The sequence below is a fragment of the Melanotaenia boesemani genome, chromosome 17 (assembly GCF_017639745.1).
Source record: "Melanotaenia boesemani isolate fMelBoe1 chromosome 17, fMelBoe1.pri, whole genome shotgun sequence".
Lineage (NCBI taxonomy): Eukaryota > Metazoa > Chordata > Actinopteri > Atheriniformes > Melanotaeniidae > Melanotaenia > Melanotaenia boesemani.
Genome location: NC_055698.1, coordinates 19959013 through 19985238, shown reverse-complemented (window position 1 = coordinate 19985238; position 26226 = coordinate 19959013). Strand labels below are relative to the sequence as shown.

The window sequence follows — 26226 nt, the reverse complement described above, 5'->3', positions numbered from 1 at the left end:
TAAGGGTGTCTTAAGAGATTGGTTTATTCTTTGCTCTGTTCTACAAAACTTTATTACAACATAAAGCCATCGAACAAAACTGTGTCTGCTTGACATCAAATATTTGTCTAAGGAAAATATGGACAATGATCTCAGGTGTGTAAACCAACATATACACAGCATCTGTTGGTCATTTCCGTAAGGTTCACTTTGGAGTTTCTTTTTTTTTCCTCTTTTTTTTTACACTACAGGAAAATGTCACAATAGAAAAAACAAACAAAAACATGTGTTCAAAGTGTTTTCAAGACTTTAGCACCATTTTGTTGAAAGGCTCTTGATTTAACAAAATTCATAAGATGAACTGTCAATTGCAACAATATATAGCTGATGCTGTGATTTGGAGTTTATCCAGTAAATATTTGCAGGTTAGAAGATATTGTCTTGTAATCACTTTAACATTTATATAACAATGAATACCAAATAGGAATGTTTATCTATGTATGTGCACTCAGTCATGTTCTTATTACCTGAAAGGAAACTTCAGTTTGTCTTTCTGCTTTATGTTTTTTTCAAATTCTTTATATCTTGTCATTTTGCAGTAACAAGATTTTATAAAAACAATACAAGAAGAGCACAGTTATCTTTTAAAACTTGATGTCCTTGTAAAGTGGTGTCTCCTCTGTGGCCTCAAACATATTTTCAGCTGCTGCAAAGTTGCTGTCAGTCTGTGACGTTTCATCTGGAAATTGCATTGAAGCTTCAGCCTCTGAAAAAAGAAAACATGTTTTGTGGTTTTTATGACATTTATTTTTGCTTTAATTCTCTTCGTCTCCTTGACCATTAACATTATAGACAAAGAGCAGAAGAAGGCTGTGAAAAAGTTTTTTTTATATACATCTCTAATCTTACCAGGGATGCACAGGATCTGGGGTCTCTCCCAGCGACCTCCAGACTGACATCTGATCAGAGGGTTTAGTCTTTGCTGGAAACCTTCTGCACAATGATAACGTACAACTGCATTGGTCTCATATCGCTGTCGAGGTTTGCCGAATATGGAAGCGTTTCTTACTTTTGGTGGTGGACCACAGGAGGCTGTTGGGAAAGTTGAGAGATGGTGATGTAACAGTTCAAAACAACCATGAGAGGGAGCTAAAACTACACTGACGCAAAGAGGTTTAAGCGACTGCATGCTCATTCTCATTGATACGACTCACAGGTGCCTTTTTTGCAGGTATATGCAAGGTGGTAGTTACAGGGTACATCACTCCAGCGCCCATTATCGTGCCACACCATCACCACACAGTCCTCTCCGGAGAGAAAGTAGCTGTCTGGCTGTCCTCTGTACCAGTTCTCATACAGCTGTAATCATGGACAGAGCTTATGTTTTATATAGATTTCAAGCCATTTAATTAAAAAAAAACAAATAGAAAATATTAATAATTCTACAAATAGACCCAAGAAAATATTATTTGACAGCTGTTAACTAATTATAAAATATTCCTGAAATGTTTAAAAAGAAAAAAGAAAGAAACAAAAAGTATTTTTTGCCAGTGAATCCAAAGACAGAGACAATTGCTATATTTCTTAAGGTTTCGCCCCTGCACATTGTGTCATTGTCTGGAGTCTACAGACCATCTGCAGCCTTAAAACACTCTTATGAGTCAATATGTTGATGTTTTATGACTATTCAACATCTTTAATAACTCAAATCAAACCCTTTTCTTTCACATCTTTGATTATACACAGTGTTTGGCTTGTAAAATGCCCTGCATGATATTTTATAACTCTAACATAGAGGTAGCTAACATTCTTTACCAGTGGGTTTCCGTCAGACCATCGGAAATCATCCTCAATCATTTTATCATTCAGACCAGTCCATTGGTATTCCTTGTAGTTACCTAATGAGAAAAACAAAAAATGTAATGAATAAATTATTATTACATATTTATGCTAAATATTGTATAATAACACTAAATGTAGCCCTACTGTTGATGTAATCCTGCTCCTCAGGGTTCATGATGGACACCAGGTGAGCTCCCATCATGCGACAGTGCTGCTCTGCAACCTCCCAGCTCTGACGCTGGGCAGAGTGTCGATAGCAGAAACCTTGAAATTTATCCCAGCCTGGTTCACACCGCTCCAGGTCTGAAAACATCACAATGGAGAAGATAGGACAACCAGGCAAAGAGAAATATTACAGTGAAAGTTTCTGTCGTAGGAAAAAAAAAATTAATTATTTCCTGGAAGCTTTAAATCATGACGTGACAGAATCTATAGTTAAGTTAGCAAAGTGCTCACCAGTTTGACAGAAGTCTTCTCCATATGTCGGCAAACAGAGACATTTAATCTTCCCATTCCACTCGGTGCAGGTGCCTCCATTGAGACAAGGGTTATCCAGGCAGGCATCTGAAACACATTGGAGGACAACTACAGATTATGCCAAAACCTAATGGATTAAACACGTGCATGTCACAAATGTATGATTATATTTAATGCATTAAAAGATTTTTTAAAGTAATGATTAGCATCAATAATGAGCAAACCATAAAGATCAAACTCCTTAGATTTCAACAAGTTGACCAACAACTAAAATTACCATTAGGTTGTCTTTTCAAACCCATTAATATGTCCCATAATGGTGTAAAGTAGCAGCTCTACAGGCAGAAAATATGACTCAGTATTTCAGAATTGGAGTTAACATCATTCTCAGGTCAATCCTCACGTGGAAATAGGAGGTGGTGTTGGATGGTACAGTGTGCTGTGCTTTCAGTTCTTCAAGAGTTCATGATATGAGTTTGTAGTTACAATTAAAGTTTTTTTTTTATCCTACTGTGTGTGTGTGTGTGTGTGTGTGTGTGTGTGTGTGTGTGTGTGTGTGTGTAAATATACTGAGCTGTACTCTGACAGTAGTGGTGAAAATCCCTAGTCAGAAACTCCTCTCTGGTAAAAGTCTCCAAGACGAAGAGCTGTCTCTTTTTCAGTAATGACAATATTTGAATCATTCTCCTTCAGAGATGACACTTTTTCAATCATCCACTTGTGTGTGTGTGCGTGTGTGTGTTGCTAAGCAGTGTTTTTGACCTCTTCACCATTAGTTGAACTCAGCTGGGAAAACCCTTGTGTCTGAGATGACATGATCTAGCTGCCCCTGGTCTGACACCTGCTAGTTTGTATTGTTTGAATGTATATTCAGTGGCTGGGTTGCTGTTCATCTCAAGCTCGGGTCCTCTACCAGAGTCCTGGGAGCTTGAGGGTTCTACGCAGTATCTTAGCTGTTCCTAGGACTGCACTCTTCTAGATGGAGGTGTCTGATGTGTCTGATGTAACTCCAGGAGCTACATCTCCACTGTAGGGGACATGGCCCCAGATGACCACTGGTACTACTGTTGCCTTGACCTTCCAGGCTTTCTCTAGCTCTTCCTCGAATCCTTGGTATTTTTCCAGCTGCTTGTGTTACTTTTTCCCTGATATTTTCATCATTGGGAATGGCTACATCAATCACTACCATTTTGTCAGTCTGTATTTGGTCCCAAAGGATCTTAGCCCTCTCATTCTCCACCACCTTGGGAGGTGTTTCCCATTGTGACCTAGGGGTCTCCAGTCCATATCCTGCACAGATATTTCTGTACACTATACTGGATACTTGGTTATGGCATTCCATGTATTCTTTACATGCCAGTATCTTGCACCCTGCTGTGAGGTTCTGGCTTGTTTCAGGGGCCTCTTTGCAAAGCCTGCACCTGGGTCCTTCCTGGTGTGGTAAATCTAGGCCTCGATTGCCCTGGTACTCAAGGCTTACGCCTGTGCTGCCATGATTAGCACTTCTGTGCTGTCCTTCAGTCCAGCCCTCTCTGGACATTGATAGGAGTTGTCTATCTATGGTGGCACATCCCATGCAGGGGCTTGTGCTCCCATGATGGTTCCTCAATTTCATTTTCCTCCAGGTTCCATTGCCTGAGGCATTCACTCAGTGCTTCATTCCTTGGGGCCATCTGGCTGATCTATTCATGGAAATTGGATGTTTCATGTTGGATAGTGGCCCTGATGCACACTAGTCCTCCGCCTCCCTCTTTGCGCTTACGTATAGTCTCTGGATACTGGATATGGGGTCAATCAATAGTAATTCATGTATGCATTTACATCGTACAATGTAGTTAGAAGGGTGCCCATGTACGAGTGTACTGTAATGCCACATGACTTGGAGTAAAGAATAAAGGAAACAGGATGTGGGCTGCCCTATGGGAGGTGACCAAGTGGTAGTCCAGCCCTAGATGCCATTCAGGGGGTAGTAACCTTAAAAAAATGCTGAGTAAAGGTTTTAATACATGATTAGGTAGTCCTGAAAAGAAATGGTGTAACATAATCTGAGATGGATGCATAAAAATTAGGCAGCAGGGTTCTAAGAGCTGTATAAATACAGCCATACACCATCATAGATGCTAGTCTGGTTACCCTTGTAAAATGTAAAGACAACACATTCTGAAAAATTTTTTGTCACATCCTTTGGGTTTAGGCAATAATGTTCCTTTCTAAGGGTTAGAAAATGGGTTTTGGGTAGAATACATTCCTTTTACAATGCAACCATCACCTTTGACAGTACACCTTTTTTGCAAGTCATTTTCAAATTTCCTTTGCTGCTCTTATGTATGCAAGAGGTCACTTATTTTGTATTATTATTATAGGATTTATCTGCCTGTATGAACAGATAACTCAGGACAGTTTCATCTTCTTACTTGTTATTTCTTCTTGCATCCCACGGTCATATTAAACTTTTCAGGTAGTTTATTTTTGTGTGAGGTGGAGTAAAGACACCACATTCAGTCACAATATCCTTTAGGTTTTTCAAAAAGTATGGATCAGTTCAGACTGGCTAGATTAGTCTTGCAACATGCAAACACAGCATAGTAGTGAGTACGTTGTTAACAGAATAAAGAAAGGTTAGAGTATTGTTTAATTCAGAAAATTTGTTAAAAAACAAGGTAAAATGAAAACACATGTTTCCACACTGAAAATAAATATTTTACAAGGAGATTAGGTTTATTTGCTTTCTTTGACACCATGTAAACAATAACTATGACTTGTTTGTCATTATGCTTCTTTCAGAAGTATCTCTGCAGCTCATTGTGTATAAAAGGTAATAACTACTTGTACAAGTTGAATGAGGATCATATGCTCTCAAAAGGAAAGTCGTCCTTCAGTTTTGCAGAAAAATATACAACTGCTGTGTGGAAAACTAGTGAGGTTTCTTTCAAGTCTGAAATCTCACTCAAAAATGGTTTTATTTATGTTATGTTCCCTTTCTTATCTTACTATTATGACCCTGTCTGTGCAAAGTTTGTCACTATTATTGTTTTCATTTTCCTATCTTAAAAGGGTCTGTGTCATTGCACTGTGTAACCGTCGAAATTCTAGCTGTGGAGTGACAGTAAATTTAATCTAGGAGAGTTTAACAGACTTCTTTTTTCCTTATGGATGCAAAAAGCATGAAATTAGTGGAAAAAAAATCTGTACATCATTGTCAGCCACAAGTTAAACTAATCTGGCTTAATAAGTCTTTTAAAAATTAATTGATGGTTTCCATGTCTGTGTCTGCAGACGCTACATGATGCTTGTCTCTTTTTTTTGTGGTTCATTGGTTGCAATTCCCCATTTCCTAAAAACAAGTTTTTAACCTTGTCAATACATCCATCTGAAGCTTTCTATGTGTTACAAGATGCATCTACTATCCACATCTGTCAAGATCACAAATGTTCACAGCGTCACAACCTATTTGGTGCAATAGAGTTTTTGAGGAGAAACATTTCATCAGTTTCATAGTCTATAGGGAGAATGTGTCTATATGATGACATTAAGATAAAACAAACTACTTTTAAATGTAATCTTGCATCAGTGTTATTAGTCATTAAATCAAAATAATTTTCTGAATGTTCCACTATTTATTTGTTTATGTATTTATTTATTTGTGGACAGATTAAAATCTGCATTAATTTCTTTCTTTGACAAAATAAAGTCAATTTTAAAAAAGCATATTCCTGTAAAAAAATTTTAATGAAAAAAATATAATTTAATGTTTTCTTAATTAAACCAGGAATACTTTTTTGATTCAGTACACTGAGAAATATAGTCTAAATCATAGCTAAATTTTCAGGCTTTTCATAATTTCTTTTCCTTGTTTATATTTTTCTTTTGTTCAGTTTCCTTGGCAGAAATTAGCTCTCATATACTACATCACAAATATATATATATATATATATATATATATATATATATATATAAACTTAACAAGTAGCGGGGAAACAAGAAACAAGCATTTAGGTTAGCTGTTTTATCAGTATTGAAACTAAAAAGACACCACAATTTTTAAACAATCACACTTAAATAACAAAGAATGGCTTAAGTATGAAACATTAATGAGTTTGAGCATGTTGAATCATGTTGCTGTCAACACTCACAACATATTAACATGTTAACAATTGAACTAGTTGTGCTTCTATTCAAAATCTGTATTTCTAATGACTAAAATAGCTACATAAAACAGATTATGTCTGAGCAAAAAAAAACAAAAAAAAAAAACAATTAACACTTGAAAAGCATTTCTGCAGTTGCATTGGTCAGTGCTGTTACATTCCCATGAAACATCAAGTCAATTTTCATGTTTCTTCCACATTCTTTTTTTTTTTTTTTTTTTTTTTTTTTTTTTTCTTTTTAACCTGTCTTGTCCAGCATCGTTGCAAACAGAATGATTGTCTGGCTGCTGTCTGGTGCTGGGCAATTTTACTCTATCAAGCAGGGATTTATACTACATGTATAAAGTCCCTCTTGATGACATGAAAAACTTTATTAAATCAGACTCTTAATGCTGGACTCGACCGGAGGGGACAGAGAGAGAGAGAGATAGAAAAGAAAGTAGAGAGAAGAGGGAGGGGAGAGAGAGGGACAGAAAGGGTGCGGGGAGTGCGGGTGTGGACTTAAAACATTATACAGAAAACCATGTAATCCATACTACTTGCAACATATATAGCTAAGATCATCCTGGCCAGTAGGTCATTACACAACTAGTTGATAATAGTAACAATAATAATAATCACAATAATAGTAATAATAATAATAGTAGTAGTAATAATAATAAGAGTAAGAGTAATAATAATAATAATAAGAACAGAAATAATAAAAAAAAAAAAAAAAAAAAAGAAAAAAAAAATATGATAATAGATATAAGTGAAACTGCTGTATTCAAGAACACGCGCAGAGAAACCTGTGTGGATATGCTGGAGAACTCGGCCACACGGCAACGCAAAGACTGTGTGGAGACGTTCAGGAAGGAGTGACCATGCAGAGTGATCATGCAGATGCCACCTCACTTGAACAGAGGCCAGAGTCAGGCCAGCGGTCCCGAGACCCAGGCCACCAGCCCCCCCGTAGGCTACAGATCCCGACCGGTCCACAGAGACGACCACTCGCCCGCCCAGGAAGGCAGCAGCAGGAGACCCCAGCAGGAGCCGCCCCGCGGACACAGGGCACCGGCCCCGGCAGGCCGAGGCCAGCAGTCCCCGACCCCCCCGGGCACCGGCCGCCCGGGACAGACGGGGCAGAGGGCCCGGGCCCAGGAGCGCAGGGACACCCCCCACCCCCACAGGCCAAGGGCCAGCACGCCACCCGGGGAGACCCGGCCCGCCCAGACGGCCACCGCCAGAGGCCAGCCCCACACCCCAGCGCCCAGCCGCACACCCCGAGAACCAGTCCTGCCCCCCCCCCCCCCCCAGACCAACACACACAAACACACACACTCTCCTTCCACTCCTCCATTCATCCTCCCACACATACACCATCCAACCCTCACATACTCTGTCCTCCCACACACACACACCATCCTTCCACCATCCATCCTTCCACACACACACCATCCTTCCTCCCACACACTCACCATCCTTCCACCATCCATCCTTCCACACACACACCATCCTTCCTCCCACACACTCACCATCCTTCCACCATACACTCTCCCACACCTACCCCATCCTCCCACACACACATCATCCCTCCACCACTCATCCTCCCACACATACACCATCCTCCACCTTCACACCTCCCACACACACACACACACACCATCCTTCCACTACCCATCCTCCCACACATACATCATTCTCCTACACATACACCGTCCTCCCTCTCCTACACCAAACATCCACCTTCACGTACCCCATCCTCCCACACACACACACACCACCCCTCCATCACCCACTCTCCCAAACATACACCACTCCCCCACACACACACCATCCTCCCTCCCATACACCATCCATCCTCCTGCACACACACCATTCTTCCACCATCCATCCTCCCACACACTCCCCATCCCTGCACCATACATTTTCCCACACATACCCCATCCTCCCCCACATACATCATCCCTCCACCATTCATCCTCCCACACCCACACCACCCCCCCTCCCACACACCACACATCCACCTCCACACACCCCACCCTCCCACACACACACACCACCCCTCCACCACCCATCCCCCCACACACACACCACTCCCCCCCCCCCCCACCCCCCCCCCCCCACCCCCCACATACACACACACACACACAAACACCATCCCCCCACCACCATCCTCCCGCCACCCCACGCCGCGGGGGGACAGCCCCAGCCAGGAGGCGAGGAGACATGAGCCAGGCCCCCACCCCCCCCACCCCGCCCCAGTCCCCCACTCCCCACCCCCAAAACAGCACCTTCCCCCCAGGGCCAGCAGCCAAACCCCCCGGGACAGCCCGCCCACGCCCCGGGCCAACGCGACAGGCCACTCGGCCCGCCCCCGCCCCCGGGCCACCCATGGAGACAGGGGCGCTTGAAGACCCCATCGCCCCTCCCTCCCCCACTAGTGAGGGAATATATTATGTGCTGTTTGCAATTAAAAAAAGAGGGTTAAAATTGGGGGGCAGTAACTGCATTGAGGAGGGGGTGGGGCCACCTGAGCAGTCCCACCCACCTGACCTCGCATGTTCCACCCCCCAAAACGTGTTTGTATGTTGCAAATGTTATTTGTGCTCAGTGACTAAGTGGAATTAAAAGCTGGGAGGCATGCTGCCGCTCGGCGAAGCAACGGGGCCACTATGATGACCCCCCTGCCCCGCCCAGCGCAACAAGCACACCTCCCACGGCCCTACCTGTGTATGTAGTGAAGAGTGGGGGAGGGGAGGGGTCAGGAGATGTAGGTCCAGAGGGGGGTAAGCCTCCCCCCTGGAAGACGACCAGCCAGTGGCTTAGGGCGCCCCCGTCCCCCGCCGGCCCCGAAGGGCGTCACAGGCCCAGAGCAGGCACCCCAACCCAGGTACGCCACGAACCCCCCCAGGGGCCAGCCACCAGCCCAAGGGGCCACTTTTCTCTTTCTGAGTGGGAGGGGGGCGAGGCGAAGGAAGGGAACCCCAGGCCCCCGCCCCCAACACCCAGCCAGGGCGCCCCCCAGAGGACACGTCCTAACCCCCTTTTTTTTTTTTTTTTTTTTTTCTCCCCAGCCACTCACACACACTCTCACACACCTCTATATACCAACACCTCAATACGTGCACATACCTCCACACACACACGTCACGCACATACCTATAAACACACACACCGGTGCCCACATACACGCACACTCTCATACCCCTCCATACACATACACCACTACACACACACTCACCTGCATATACACACAAGCACCTCCATACATACTCACGCCTCCACCCACTCCTTCACTCCTCCACACACACCTCGACCTCCTCCACACACACCTCGACCTCCACGTGCACACACTCATATATACATACCTTCACACACACCCACATCCCACATAGACCTCCACACACACACCCGCACATTACTCACACACACACATACACGCACACACCCAGACCTTCATACACACCCACACACACATACGGCACACACGTCCCTCTACACCCACCCACACACCAGCATACCCACAGACACACACACACACACACCCACACACAAACACACCCCCACCCAGGTTCCGGGGCTGCGACCAAGCACCAGGGCACGGACCAACCCCCGGCACGGCACATCCGGACGGGCCCAGCCCCCCCCAGCAGCGGCAGACCCCCCACCCCCAGGAGCGGGGGGAGACCCGACACCCCAGAGCCCGGGGCCCCCACCCGGCCCACCCCGGGCCCGACCGGCCACCCGGCCAGGGGCCGACGGACACCGACCCAGGCACCCCGGCAGCCACCCCCCACCGCCACGAGGCAGCCCCACCCCGGGGCCCACCCAATGCCGCCCGCCCAGACCGGAACCCCCAGCCGACCCAGCAGCGGAGCAGCCTAGATCCCCACCCAGGAGACAACCGGAGACCTGAAGCCACCAGGGACCCCCCACCCACATCCGCCCCCATCCCAGCGAAGCCGCAATCCTCCACCTACATTAAGTGATGTAGCCAGTCACAGGGGACCAGAGGGAATGAAAGTCATCAGATTGGTTCCTGGAGGAGGCAGACATTGTCTCAATGCTGATGTGATCTAACAGGAGATTTCTAAACTGCTGGATAGACAAATTATTCTTATCTGTCCAGTTCACAAGAATAGTTTTCTTTGCGATGCATAAGACTGCGAGGACCAAGTTTATGGAGTGTATTCCTATGTTGGTGTCACCCAGGTCGCCCAGTAGGCAAAGTGTGGGGTTTGCAGGAAAACTAGTTTTAAACCATTTTGAGAGATCTTCACACACCTTAATCCAGAACCTTTGGACAGGTGTGCAGGACCACAGCGCATGGATGTAGCTATCAGAGGTGTTCTCAGAGCAGTGTGGGCAGATGTCTGATGGTGAAAGGCCCATCCTGAGCATCCTGTGTCCTGTATAATGAGTTCTATGGAGAATTTTGAATTGTATTAGTTGTATATTTGAATTCTGAGTCATTTTAAACGTGTTTAAACATATTTGTGACCATCTTTTCTGATCAAAGTTATTAGATAAATCATCTTCCCATTTTGAAGTTGGGAGAGATATCCTGTCTTCTAGCTTTGCAAGTAATCTATATATTTTTGATAATAATTTTGGAGTATTATGATTCAGGAATTCTGCTATTCTGACAGGAAGCTGCAAGTCTAACTGTACAGGGGTATACTTCTTACATATAATTGATTTTAGTTGGTGGTACTCTAAGAATTTATTGCTGTTGATTCCATACTGTGAGACAATTGTGTTGAAAGATACAAAGTTTCCATTTTCTATTATCTGTCCTAACTGTTGTATTCCTTTAGTCTTCCATTGAGTGAAGTTTATCATCTTTTTGTTCTGCAGGATGTCAGGGTTGTTCCAGATGGGTGTAAGTCTACATGGAAAGAGGGAAGATCTGGTTATCTTACAGAATTCCCACCAAGCCATTAAGGAAAAACGGATGTTAAGGCTTTTAAAGCACTTATATGGTTTAATGGTTGAGCTGATGAACGGCAGGTCAGAGATGACTAAGTCCTCACACAAAGCCTGCTCCACATCTAGCCACGGCTCATCCAGATAACTGGGTTTGAGCCACTTGGAGATGTACTGCAGCCTGTTAGCTATAAAGTAGTTATTAAAGTTTGGTAGATCCAGTCCTCCTCTATCTTTAGTCTGCTGTAAGGTTTTAAGACTGATACGTGACGGCTTGTTTTTCCAAAGAAACTTGGATATGAAAGAGTCCAGAGATTTAAACCAACTGGTGGAGGGTTTAGTGGGTATCATTGAAAATAAATAATTAACTTTAGGTAGGATCATCATCTTAATGGTGGCAACTCTCCCCATTATTGAGTTTCTTCCACATTCATACAGGAGACTCTATGACCTTTGACAGTTAGCAAAAAAATATAGTCTGTGGGGTTTTGTAGTTTGTTGTGTAGAGATGGATTATTAGCAAATAAAATGAAACAATCAACAATCTGAAAAAAAGGTTCACTGAGGCTTTAACTATCATTCTCACAGGAAATCATCGTAGAAGAAGCAGTAAAACATTCATTCAAGCATACCATTACTTCACAGAAGTCAAACTTTGGAAGGGGAGGAAAAGATCATGCACAACAAAACTGGATTGTTGACAAATGTCAAAGGGTAACTGTCCTGGTGTGAGTATCTTGAAGGGTAGAGTGGGGAGTCACAAGGAGAGCAGTAAGGAGTGTTTGAAGGTCAAGCAGGAGGAGTCAGAGGGGTGAGTGGACTTGCTGAGACAACAAGTGAAACAAACGTGGGGAGTTTAAAAAGCAGGGGAAAGGGGTTTTACAGAAATGGAGCAGAGGCAGTTCGGTCAGAAAACTGACCAGGGATTTTAGTGCATCGTTGCGTCGAGCAGGAAGAGGACTGTTAGGCTGATGAGACTGGCTTTAACATTACCTGAAGATTTCCCTGTGCCTCCTACTGCTGCCCTCTCATTGGGCAAGATAAGCAGGGTAGGCGGCTGGGTGAGGCTAATCTCAACATCAGCCAGACCGTGATCCACCGGTGGTATGACATGAGTCACCTTCTGTGGTTCAGCTGTCTTGTGGAATACTTTGTGTGTTGTGGTGGTCGGGCTCCAGGTGCGTCTGGACCAGTGGGTGGTGCTGGTGAAGGAGATGGAGGTTTCCTCCGTGGGAGCAACTGTTGGCTTTGTGGAAGAATGTGAAGGTGGTGTGGATGACATTTTTTGGCTGAACTCAACATCCTTCAAAGCCATTTGGGGTCTAGTAGTGGTGGTAAGCAGAGCCCACTTAGATGTTTGAGAATCGGAAGGGGATATGATAACGTCCTCAAATGGTGCAGCACCATTAACTTCCTCTTCATAATCGAGTCCTTGGGGAATTTTATCCTCTCCTTCAAGGACAAGGGATGTAGAAGCTTTAGCATCCTCTTTATGATCAAAGGTTTGATTAAATTTAGCTTCTTCAAAAACTTTAGCTTCTTCTTCAACGACAAGGGTTGGTGCAACTTTAGTTTCTTTAAAGGAAAGGGTTGGTACAACTTTAGCTTCTTCTTCAATGACAAGGGTTGGTGCAACTTTAGTTTCTTTAAAGACAAGGGTTGGTGCAACTTTAGCTTCTTCTTCAACGACAAGGTTTGGTGCAACTTTTTCTTCTTCTTCTTCAATGACAAGGGTTGGTACAACTTTAGCTTCTTCTTCAACGACAAGGGTTGGTGCAACTTTTTCTTCTTCTTCTTCAATGACAAGGGTTGGTGCAACTTTAGCTTCTTCTTCAACGACAAGGTTTGGTGCAACTTTTTCTTCTTCTTCTTCAATGACAAGGGTTGGTACAACTTTAGCTTCTTCTTCAACGACAAGGGTTGGTGCAACTTTTTCTTCTTCTTCTTCAATAACAAGGGTTGGTGCAACTTTAGCTTCTTCTTCAACGACAAGGGTTGGTGCAACTTTAGTTTCTTTAAAGGAAAGGGTTGGTGCAACTTTAGCTTCTTCTTCAATGACAAGGGTTGGTGCAACTTTTTCTTCTTCTTCTTCAGTGACAAGGGTTGGTGCAACTTTAGCTTCTTCTTCAATGACAAGGGTTGGTACAACTTTAGCTTCTTCTTCAACGACAAGGGTTGGTGCAACTTTTTCTTCTTCTTCTTCAATGATAAGGGTTGGTACAACTTTAGCTTCTTCTTCAACAACAAGGGTTGGTGCAACTTTTTCTTCTTCTTCTTCAATGATAAGGGTTGGTACAACTTTAGCTTCTTCTTCAATGACAAGGGTTGGTGCAACTTTTTCTTCTTCTTCTTCAATGATAAGGGTTGGTACAACTTTAGCTTCTTCTTCAATGACAAGGGTTGGTGCAACTTTAGCTTCTTCTTCAACGACAAGGGTTGGTACAACTTTTTCTTCTTCTTCTTCAATGACAAGGGTTGGTGCAACTTTAGCTTCTTCTTCAACGACAAGGGTTGGTGCAACTTTAGCTTCTTCTTCAACGACAAGGGTTGGTGCAACTTTTTCTTCTTCTTCTTCAATGATAAGGGTTGGTACAACTTTAGCTTCTTCTTCAATGACAAGGGTTGGTGCAACTTTAGCTTCTTCTTCAACGACAAGGGTTGGTACAACTTTTTCTTCTTCTTCTTCAATGACAAGGGTTGGTGCAACTTTAGCTTCTTCTTCAATGATAAGGGTTGATACAACTTTAGCTTCTTTTTCAGTGACAAGGGTTGGTGCAACTTTAGCTTCTTCTTCAATGATAAGGGTTGGTACAACTTTAGCTTCTTCTTCAATGAAAAGGGTTGGAGCAATTTTAACCTCTTTTCCCAGTGAAAATGAAACATTGGATTCCTGTATAATGACTGGGGAAACTACTGTTTCATTTTTAATGGCTGGAGAAACTTGAATGTCATCTCTATAAGTGGAACTAACTGTTTCAGGTTCATATCCGCTTGCTTCTTCATAAGAGCTGGTCACAGTATCTAAATTCACTCTGTAACCTGATGTTTTGGACTGTGCTGTCATGAATTCAGTATGGGAATAAGAGTTGTTCAAACCCTCTGGAAACTCGCTGATAGGGAAACTTGCTTCAGAAACTGCCTGGTCAACAGACTGAGTTGCATAAAGTTGTTTTTCCTCATTTTCCATATTTAAAGTGTCTTCCATTTCTAAGCTTGTACTTCCTTCCTGTCTGGAAATGGAGAACTCCCCAAACTGTGGTACTGTAGCATTATCGAAGTCTACTTTTTCCAGATGATGTGACCCAGACATTAGAGTGGGATCTGGAGCATCAGTTTGATATGTGATTGGAGCACTGCTAGCCATAGCAGAAGGAGATGGGTGAGTCATGAAGCTAGCAGCATAAGATGGTGATGAAGAGAGGAAGGTGGCTCCATCCACTTGAAAGTCTCTCTCTGAAAAAGAAAACGTTTTGGGAGCTGTAATACACCTTTTAAAAGAGTGATAGGAATAATTGCAGGTTTGTTAAAACACTTACAGCTAACAAGTGTTAATGATGGCATTTAAGTCACTCACGTATCTTAAGCTAGGGCTTAGCTTAGCGTAAACTCTTGGAAAAGGACACTGCTAGCTTTTCAATTGTTAAGAGAAAAACCAAACCTGTCCCCTTATGTAGACATTAAGTCTCCAGAAAATAAGTTTAATTTAACTTCCTAGCATTAAAGAGTGGTGTTAGCCTTTTAACTAATTCTCAACAAGAGGAATGGACTTTCATAATCACTTTCATGATAGTGATTTTATGAGATTTACAAGTGCTTGACATACCTTTGGAAATATCTCCTGACCCATCCATGTTGGGCCACAGTGAGGTTAATGCCTCAGTGGCTGATTCAACCATTTGGGCTACTTCTGTAGGAGTTGTTCCTTCTTTTGAGGTCTGAGTGGTGAGAGGCTTCTGCAGAGGATCTTCTACTGCCGCTTCACCTAACTTCACCTGAAGCATGGAGTCAATACTCAACGTGGCTGCCTCCCAGAAACCTGCATCCTGAGTATGATTGCTGTCTGTTTCACTGTAATTGGCTTGTGCTCTGCTGAAATTTAAGCTAGTCTCATGTATGTCGTGGAGCTGCCTCGGCTTCGCAGATGGTTGGGGGGTCTCCAGAAGGTTTGTGTCTGGCACTGGCTGGTTCTGTGTGTGAGGTTCGCTTGTAGTTCTTTCAAGTCCAGATTGAAAGGTAAAGCTCAAGTTCTGGTGGGAATCTGTCTCATTGTGAACACTGGGTAAGAAGGATGTATTTTGAATGTGATTGTAAGTTTCTGTGCTAGTGATGGTACTGTTCACTGCTGTAGGATGCAGGGAGTGACTCATTTCTGAAGTTTTGTTAAAAGGATGAAGTTGGTCCACAGCAGATGTTGTGCTGGCAGGAGAATCTGTTGTGTCTGCAATTACTGTTGAGGTTGTGTCATCTGAGGTTTTTGGAGTAATAGAGACAGAGAAAAAGGGTAGAGATTCAAGTATACTTTGGGCTTCTCGCTCCACCTGTTCTGATTGTTGATTCAATTGAAGTTCCTGGTCATTTTCCATTAGAATAACAACATTATGTGCACTTTCTTCAGGTTCTGTGGTCATGTAGTCCATTGGAGGGTCACTGGAGGTTCTTCTGTTTTCTGTTGAGAACAGGTAAGTAATTAAAATTTTAATTCATTTATATTTTAAAGATATGAAAAAATGTCTTCTTTTTATATTCTTAATTTATTTCACTGTATTCATATATCAGCCAGTACAGTTCTATGGTTAAAATGTTTAATCTTAGACAATCTATTTTCATTTTGGCATTTTATTCTTAACTCTAAATAAAAAATATGCAAACCTCTGAAACAATAAACATCATGAAGACTGGAAGGCTCTGGGAAACCAGTCTGGTTGCTGAAGCGGTAAAGGGTCTTGACACCTGCCTGGGGACCACCACAGCGCTCTCTAGGGTTTATAATAGGGTAGCGTACGCTGCCGTCAGACAGCCAGCCGGGACTGCAATGGTCAAGTCCTTCACTCCATGCTGAGTATAACTGTGCTGTTGTAGCTAGCTCTGCTCCTGCAGCCTTGCAATATGACTTTGCCTCCTCAAATGATAAATGTTGTGGGACGGAGTCGTGGAACACCTCTCCTACAAAAACAAGTGATTAATTCTACTGTGTGTTTAATATTTTGCATGCATCTTAAATCTGAGTGAAACATTTACTGATACTATTGGTTAATTGCAGATAGATCTCTATATAATAAGTAGGATATGTGTTGGCTCATAAGAAACATGTAACTTAAAGGCAAGAATGATAATTATACTTTCATATGTTTAAGCCCATATCTTGAACAGGTGTTTCATGCTTTTACAATGAACAAACTTTAAACATTATCATATAAAAAGTTTAGATTAATAAAAGCATATATATTTTTTTACCATTAATTTGTTCTATAAAACAGTAAACATCAAACAGATTTTCTGCATCCATTGTCCCATAGTTTCTCACTCCTGGTTGCCCATCCATGTCTCCGTAGCAAGCTTCACGGGGCATCTGGATTGGGTACCTGCATCATCAAACGTAATCATTGCTTACTCTTTTGATCAAATTAGAAATTACAAATTCATGTCAAGAGGCCAGGCAAAGTAATCAAAAAGTCTGGGATATAATCACAAATATGTGAAGCCTTTAAAGCGGAGATTTGAGTATGTTGTGTAATTCAAACAAGTATCATTAAAAGATGACAGAAAGGTGACAAAAATACCTGACGGACTGGTCTGCCAGCCAGCCTGCGTCACACTGTTCGTATCCATCATTATAAGCCGCCAGCAGCTGGTCAGGAGTCGCAATCTGTGCACCAATGGCCTCACAAGCTCCCTGAGCCTGCTGGAAGGAGAAGGCATACCGGCCGAAAGCATCTCTGTAGTGGAACACAACACCTAAACACACATAAGCGTGCACATATTCACGTACCCAAAAATACATTTCAAAATGATTGTGCATAATTACAACAAAAATCAAAAATCCGTCTTACTTATAAGACTAAGAAAAAATAATAAAACCAAGACCTGTGGATTAGTTTATGTTGGTATTATTTTCTTTAAGTACTAAATAATAAGGCATATACTAATAATCCTAAGATTTCCAGGCAGTTTCAATGGTTTTAGTCAAATGGACAACACTGCACACTGTTCATGAAAGTCTGGTCAATCCTTTTTCAGTATCATTTGTGTAGTAGGTCCTTAAATGTGGGCAAACACCTTTAAAAAATCCTCAAATCAATGGTGCTACCTTTGACTTTGAGCTGAATATGGTCGCTAGCATCTTCTAGCCCCCGTTGCACCTCACAACGATAGTGACCCGAGTCAGTATGGCGTAAATCTCCCAACCACAGAGATAGGTCATCGAGGGAGGAGGTGTAGTTATACAATGCAGCACGGTTTCTGTATGCTTCGTTAATCTTCACCCTTTGACCCCGTGCTACTAAGATCTGTGTCTCTACCCCACCAGACACCACTGTCCACTTTATCCGTGGTACCACAGGGGTGGAAGAGGTGGAGGTGGGAATGGAGGACAGAGACATCAAGCAGGGCATGGAGATGGAGCTGCCCAACGAGGCAAGAACTGGACCTGAGTGGGGGATGCTCACTTGAAGCCGTAGCGCCTCATCTGAAAAAAAGAAAGAAAGATGCATACTGAAAGATGAATGATGAGTAGGAATAAATTAGAAAAATGCAGATGTAAATGTAAACATACCATATGAAGGTGGAGTCTGGGTGGGAAAAGCCGGAGTAAGACGACAAACTGCACAAAGAAGTAGGAGGATCTGGACATAACTGTTGAAATCAAACAGCAAATGTGGCCAAAATTAATATATATTACAAAAAAGACATGGAAGAAAGGACACAATTATTAATCGCCAACTCCACCATACTTTACCACCATACCATACTTTAAGATCTGGAGTGATCTTGTTTCAGTAAAGGTAACGAAACTATCTGGTGTACTATAGTTGGTGCATCTCCCATTTTAATTATATACATGTATAAACAAAATGAAAATTATTCAAATTATTAGCACAAATTTAGGTATAAACAAGGAAGATCTCTGAATCTTTTTATTTTCATCTTTGACTCTGGCTAGCATTTGTTCATACAAATTTAATAACATAAATTTTACTCGTTAATCTGGAGGGATGTACTTGTCTGCAGTCTGAGGATTGCTCAGACAGCAGTGATATTCCCAACATTCATCACTGCAAAGAACTGACAGTTTCTCCATAATATTTGGTAGTTCTGTTTAATTCACTAGCTGGCAGAGCTTTGGGGATTTAGGTTCGTCTGTATCCAGCTTCTTCCCAATGTGTTCTGCCATTTCCTTCACAAAATGTCTTTTTACAAGTTGGCATGTCCATGGTGTACCTTGACAGTTGTTATAGGCTCCAGTCCAACCACGATCTTCAACAGGATGAAGCAAGTATAAACTACAGTATCTGTATTTACTGATTAGAAAAAAATGAGTTGTAAATATGTCTTCTCCATATATATCTATATAAAGCCTAATCATCAAAACACCTTCAGACACTTTCAACATAAACAGAATATGACACTCTTTACATTTGTTGCTATTCAACAGCATCATATTTTTGCTTGGAGTACCTAATCTAAAAAAATCCTTATGTTTTGGGATAATCTGTGTAGTAGTATTTTGTATATATCATAGAAGACAGACAACATTGTACATTAAAACTACCTCTAAACTCAACCATACAGTAAAAAAGACTAACGTCTCTGGTTTCCAAAGGGAAGCTGGTGGCACAGAGCCCTGACCACAAGTCATTCATCACCTCCGTGAGCTAATGACATAGTGCCTCAGCCCAGCGGCATCCTGCCAGCCCTCCATCACCAGCCTGGCCCTATTATTAACTCAGCACGCATGTCGCATGGCAGGATGCACTGTGACCTCACCCAACCTTAAACGATGAAGGTTGCCTCAGGTTATGATGAAGCAGGAATTTTTTTATTCATAGTTTCAAAACACTGTTCTTTCTCCAAATTACTTTTTTTAGGGTTGATCAAGTCAAAGTTACCTTAATATTTTAATGTGGTTGTGCAAATTTAATGTCAAAGGAAGAACTAAGAACTTACTACTTTGAATACTATCATTTAAGTCATTGGTTCCCAACCTGGGGTCCAGGACCCCCAAGGGCATCCTCCAATGGGCACAGAGGGTCCCTGAGGCTTTAAACATTCAGAGCCATTGTGATTTCCATTCACACATTAGCTCAATTTTAAGAAATAAAGTAAGGCTATTTGTTGTTAATTTAGCTTTGGCTTCATCAAAGGAAAGCATAAAACCAAGCATAGTTTCAGCACAGGGTGGGGCAGGGGGGTCCATGGCTTTTTAGTATTTGCATGAAGGGGGTCTCCAAGGAAAAAAAGTTGGGAACCACTTATTTAAGTAACCTTACATATAATAAATCTGCATCTGCAATTAAAACTGAGCGGTCTAATACAGAAAGGAAGGCTACAAAATCTAGCTAGTGTTGCACACAAGTTTAGCACTAGTGGACATTAACAAAAAAAAACACCTGAAAGAGCAGAGGGAAGGCAATAAAAGAAGGCACTTTGAGTGACCATAAATGTTGCACCCATTCATACTGTATGTCACAACATTTGTTTTACATTCTGTTCAAATATTTAACAAAATAGATAAATAAATAATAAGAGTTGTCCTCTGCACTGTGGTAGCTCAAAATCACAGAACAGGCTACCAGCATTAGAGCCTCTGGAGTGAGCCTGAAATTTAACAAGTCCTAATAAAGTTGACCTTTTCTGCATCTGTTTATCAAACCCATCATTTAAATAAAGACAGCACAAACGCAGCTCACTAACTTGTGTCAAATTAAATAGCCTTTTTTTTTATGGCTGTATAAGTGTTGTCTGTTTTCTTGCCAGCTGGGTGGATACCACAGGGCTAGTACTGCTATTAGTATGCTTGACAAGAAAACATCTCACAAATAGTGAGCAGTAGCCAAGAGGACAGCTGCACACTGTGCTTTCACTTCATTCTGACTGCCTTACAAAAGGCTTCAGGGAAAATTAAAGGACAGACCACTGGCACACTAGTGTGCTTTTTTCTTTCTCTCTTTTCTTCCTCTTGCTCTTTTCATAGATGGAAAAGGAAGTTTTAAACCACCAAGGACTGTTCTGGAGTAGGCTTTGTACAAAAGAAACAACCACATTAAGACCCCACACACTAATTCAAATGGTCTTAGTGTTGTACTAAATATCAGTTTGTGCATTCAGATCAGTGACAGAGGAGAGAATCGTTTCTACGGGTTATTATGTGCCATCTTTAGATCACTTTTACACCGAGGTCTTGAGCCTCGCTATCGCCAGGCGTCTTGCAGTTCTTCTTGTTTTAATGACAGTAACAATAAAGACAAGTCAAGCTGAAATCAATGCCACCCTTCTGCATTCAGAGTTGTACAAAGTGCAACCAATGCATTATCCAGTCTCCTCCTCCTGCAGACACAGATCAGCTGCAGACTAACGTCTTGTGGACACGAAAACATGAACAAATCAGGATTAAATCAACATGAACAACTTAACATTTAAAACCATATTATGAAAAAAAAGATCAATTTTAAAAGTCTCCTCAATTCTTCAATTTTTACTGACAACATTTTGCCACTGCATCTAGTGGGTGGCCTCTGCAATACTCTGCATCAGTGTCAATAGAGGCAAACCTCTTCTCCACAATCAGGCCAGAAAACGACTGCTGATCCCAGTTTAGCTGGGTCAAACATGTCAGTTTGACTGATGCGTTGTGAGCTCTGAGAAATGTTGCACAGCAACTGACTTTTGAACTGGCGTTAATCATTTTTCCAGCGTCTTCCCCCAGGAAACTACAAATAGGTTTATTATACTAGCTGTTATCATGACTGACACAAATATTTTTCAATCAAATAAATCTAGAAAATAGAGCTTTCTAACATTTATTTATGTTGTATAACATTGTAATTTCAATTTTACAACATAATTCAACCCATGTTTTTTCCCGACCCTAGTTAAATGAATCAACCTAAATATTATAGATGTCAGTATTTTTTTTTTTATCTTTAAGTCCAAAATTATAAATGAATAAATATGTATACTAAATGAACGAATGAAAGAACACAATCTCACCAGAAATGATTTAGTAGACTGTGAAATAGTTTTTCCATACACCCAATATGTACAATCCAGTATTAAAAATTGTGAGATGATAATGTGTTGGTCGGCAGCTGCGTCAGGCAGTGTGTAGTCTGTGACGATGCATAATTTTCTAGCCCTGACAAAGTATTTTTACCATTTTAACTTAACAATGTACATTAATTCTAACCTTACCGTGTACTTTTAACTCCTAACTATATCTATTAATGGATAAGAGTAAAGTAGAAAAGAAGTAATAGCAGAAATATATAGGTATGGATTTGAATCTGGGGTTTCATGCTAAAAGGTCAAAGTTTCGATGTCAAAATGCCCCAAAAACACACAGACGGCTCACATCAAACTACAGGACAAACAACCAAAACTGTATTGAGATTTGCTGTGTCTTTTTTATTACAGTCAGAGGAAGGCTGGAATAAATTAAGTAACAGTGTTTGCCAGAATTTAAAAAATAGCTCCCTAATTACAGACCATGTTTTTTAGTCCTTCTCATCCTATGTAGAGTAAGTTTATGTCTGTAACATCATGATCGCCGAACTGGGTGTTGGACAGACAAGAAGTTAAAAAAAAAGAAAAAAAAGAAAAAAAGAAAATCAGAATAAACGAAGACCCCAGTCTAACTATATACAGATTAATTTAAGTTTTTACATCACTAGGAGATCTTTTCAAGATAAAGTCCTTTAAAGAAAGTGAGATGACTGAGGTGCTGCTCAGAAACAAGCTCATGCTTTGAACTGTGAAAATCAACTGTAACTAGTGTACATAACAGAACAGGTCAAATTTGACCCACACTGGGCTCTTCACTCAACACCACACCTCCGGCTCTGTGTCATCAAGTGTAATGCCTCCACATCTCCAAGAAAACCAAATATCTGCCCTCCAACAAGATGACTTTGTTGGAAAAGCCAGCCACCAGATGATTCACCACCCAGTGTGTCTTGGAAAAAGTCAAAAGATGTTTCCAATAACCACCTAATCACAGACCTGACTCAAAAACTCTGTGGATGGACCACAGCCTGCATGGGTAGCTTATTCCCAAAAAGAGGCATTTCCCTAACTTTCAGATTAGATAATGTGACTCAGGATGTGTTCAAGTGGGCTCTGCTTACTAGACTCTTCCCTGTCTCAGACCCAAGCCCCAGATCAGCTATCTTTGGCCTTTGCTCCGTTGTGTGTTGCAGACAAAAATCAAAAGAAGTTTGAAATAGGCAGCTCTGGTTTGAAGGACATATTTGTGCTTTTGTTACAGCTTTACAATACAAATACTGCTATGCACTTTAGGTTTGGATGTTTTTGTTGACTTTATTTTTGATTTATCTGCGATAAATTGGTGTAAATGCTTTTCATCTGCATTTCATGATTCATTAAACTGCCCCCTTATTTTGCTCTTGGCCATACAGGCATCTAGAGAATCTTATGTTTAGCCAACTATGAATGAGAATCAGAGTTCAGAGGGACAACAGTCCAGAAGGACATCCATTGCTGCAGTACTCTACCAATCCAACCTTTATAGGAGAATTAACTGTCAGAAGTAATTATTCATCAAAAGAAACATGACATCCTGCTGGGATTTTGCATAGCTTCCATTGTGAAGGAAACACAATGAGCATCAAGTCTTTGATTCAATCCCTAGTAAAACATGGTGATTGCAGCATTATTGTGTTGGAATATTTTTCTGTCAAAGGGGCTGGAAAAACGTAAGAATGGGAAGCAATATCTTTTGTTTAGTTCTTTCACAAAAAACACATTCTGCTTGCAGAATATTTGTTCAAATAAATAAATAAATTAATAAAACCTGATGCTGTTTATGGAGCATCACAGTTCATGGATTAATATTACATCTGTATCTCCATATATCTACAGATTTTCTTGAATTTTCTACTATGGGCTACTTTTTAAATTCAGACATTCATTAGAAATTGCAAGACACAGACTTGCTAATATTGTGGTTGTACTTCATGTTTTTCTCAATTTGACATAGGTGCTCCTAATTATTCTCAGAGATGTTCTGTTATGTTTCTTTACTGGTGCACCAGATGGTTGTATGTTCTTTCTTTTCCAGCTTTGATTGTAAAAGTTGTTGCTTTTGTTTCTATCTTTTGAATGTTTGTCTCTTTATCCTTCTCTTCACTCTCTCCTTTTCTGTTCCCAGTATCAGGTCTGACATTGATATATAATTCAGCACAAACAAAATAAAGGTCTCATCAGACCAAAGCACCATTAGAAAAGTATAAAGAGAGGGATCCTTAAAACTCTGTTTTGTGAATGAATTTGACCTCTTACTCTCCATCTGTCCATTACTGAAATCAGCTCAGCCCTGAGGTAAACAGCAGAAAGTAAAGAGATATAATATGCACTCAAGACAGGAAACAGCCCTCTAAATCTGCAGCGGTCATGAAATCATCATATTATGACTGAAATAAAAACTTATTTTTAAAAAATATAACAACACTCTTTTTGGTAAAGGCGTAAGTGTTATATATTTATCATTTATTTTAAAATTTAATTTATTTTTCTACTCAAGTCATCTTCACGGAAAAGTTTGACCTGTGAGAAAAATCATCTCAGAACTACAAATTCACTTGTGCTGCTGAGGAAACATGTCAAGAAACATAACACTCAATGCTAGCACAGATGGCAAGAGATAGATAATACTAAGTCTGTTTTAAACGTTAAACGTGACTGGTTTAACTGCACAAATTTCACTTTTTGAAGGAACACACTTTAGAAACACAATTTAAGGACCCATTAAGGAGAGAAACCAGCCTTTTCACACAGTTAAGTACAAAACGGGGTTAGTTGCTTGAATAATGGTGCATATTTTAGAGTAACTTTCAAACGGTCAAACTGCGCATTAACATAACAGCCCAAATAAAAACCAACCTGGTTCTTCTAAGCAGCATTTCAGCTGAAGCTGGACGAACTGACTTCATCAGCTTGTTCCAAGAATCGGCTCCTCTCTCTCTGCGTGCTGCAGTGCGTCTGTACTGAGAGGCGAAGGCGTCTCTGGATGCTCTGCACAGGTAGATGGAAACGGAGGCTGCTGCCGAACCGACAGGCTCAAAGGCTCGCGGAGAAAGGGGGGAGTAGGGAGAGAGTGACGCCACAAAAGAAAATCCTGAACTGCCCACTTTTTCATCCAACAATCCGGGTGGAGGTGACGCATGCTTGTCAGGAGGGACTGGGAGGGAGGACACCTAGAGAGGCTATGAAGTGAAGCATGCAAGCATTCAAGAAATGACCTAAAAGCTTTGTCTTTTCAGTGCAGGAAAGCGAAAAATACATCCAACGTCATTCGGAGGAATCAGTAAAAGTTGAGTCAGCGCAGTAGCAGCACGGAGAGAGCTGCTGATGCTGCTGCAGGTACTGTTGATGCAGCTGTCACCTGCATAGGAGAGAGATAAGAAAGTTGCTTGTTTAATCAACGCAAATTATCATTTTCAATAATTATGTGGTAAATTAAAGGGATAGAAGTGTTTTAAAATAATTTCTAACGAGTTTGCATGCACTTGATTAATAAGCAGTGTTGCAAATATTTTATATGCATTCTCATTCATTTACTTATTTATTATTCATTTACTTATTTAAGCATTCTTATTCATTTACTTATTTACATTTTATCCTTAGATTTTAGTAACATGCATTAGGCTCTACTTTTAATTAATAGAACTACAGCTTAATTGTTATCATTGCTTTGCAGGTTACAGATAGTGCATTCACATAAACAGGAGACAGGGTTACTGGGTTCAGTGCTGGGAGGGTGGCAAGGGACCTTGAAAATTGTTCTGGTGCCCAGCAAGAGAAAGCTACTGAGAAGATAACAAATAAGCAGAAATAGGGAGGATAAAACTTGTTTTGCAGATCTCACCCAACTGACTGTGGGAAAGAAGAAAACAGCCTGGGAAGAAAAGTGACGGAAGAAGGAGGGACCACCTTGCAAAATACACATTCACATGAATGCGCACTACATGCATGCACATAGCCACAATGCATTGTATCAGTATAAATGAGGAGGGTAACTTAGGTAGGCGGGTCTTTTGGCTGAACCGAAGGTTCCCGACACTTCTGTGTATTAGTGGACCAGATGCTAAGGCTAACAGGCCTCCTTCTCGAGAAGATATGTATTGTTGTCTTATTACTGGCTTAACAAAGAATTGTCAATTCTACTCAAACTCTGGTGTTTTTGCCTTCTTTTAAAAATGTGGATTTTTGAACACTCTTCCTTCTGATGATTGATTTACAGGTGGCGAACAAATCTTTAAAGCCAACAAATAATATTTTAAAACTTCAGCAGTCATCCTGCAGGAGACAGGCCACAACAGCTGCTCTGTCATTTACAACCAATCAACAGTTTGTGGTTGATGCCAGCATTTAATGTGAGGCCAATAAACTAAACGGTGTTACCAGTCTAATAATTTAGAAATTGCCACAGAGACCCAAGAAGTGGCTTATCAAAGCATAATTAAAACAATAATAATAATCAGAAACAGTTTGGTGTTTTGTTTTTGTCTTTTCAGAAATCTAAACCAATTATTATTTGTAACAGTGAGGTTGATCAGTTTTAGAATTAAGAGGCTCAAAATGTTAAGCATTTATTCTTGGATTAATCGGCATGAAAACAATGAGACTTAAATAAAATTAA

The 26226-nt window shown here is 41.3% G+C and overlaps 1 protein-coding gene across 6 annotated transcripts; it reads right to left on the bottom strand.

The window, feature by feature from the left end:
• LOC121628215 (brevican core protein-like) lies at window positions 1–24644 on the bottom strand. 6 transcript variants are annotated; one of them, XM_041967189.1, is made up of 15 exons: window positions 24468–24644; window positions 18127–18206; window positions 17662–18039; window positions 17135–17309; window positions 16809–16936; window positions 16224–16517; window positions 15178–16020; window positions 12942–14807; window positions 12348–12887; window positions 2278–2385; window positions 1966–2124; window positions 1795–1877; window positions 1194–1338; window positions 889–1071; window positions 1–745 (listed from the first exon to the last, which is right to left on the bottom strand). In XM_041967189.1, exons 1-15 carry the CDS (start codon window positions 24515–24517, stop codon window positions 624–626), a joined length of 5154 nt encoding a protein of 1717 aa, XP_041823123.1. In that variant the 5' UTR covers window positions 24518–24644; the 3' UTR covers window positions 1–623. The 6 variants fall into 6 exon arrangements, with proteins under 6 accessions (XP_041823123.1, XP_041823126.1, XP_041823125.1 ...); XM_041967192.1 differs by having other exon boundaries at window positions 13311–14807; XM_041967191.1 differs by having other exon boundaries at window positions 12348–13247; window positions 13392–14807.
• Between the last annotated feature and the right edge of the window lie 1582 nt (window positions 24645–26226).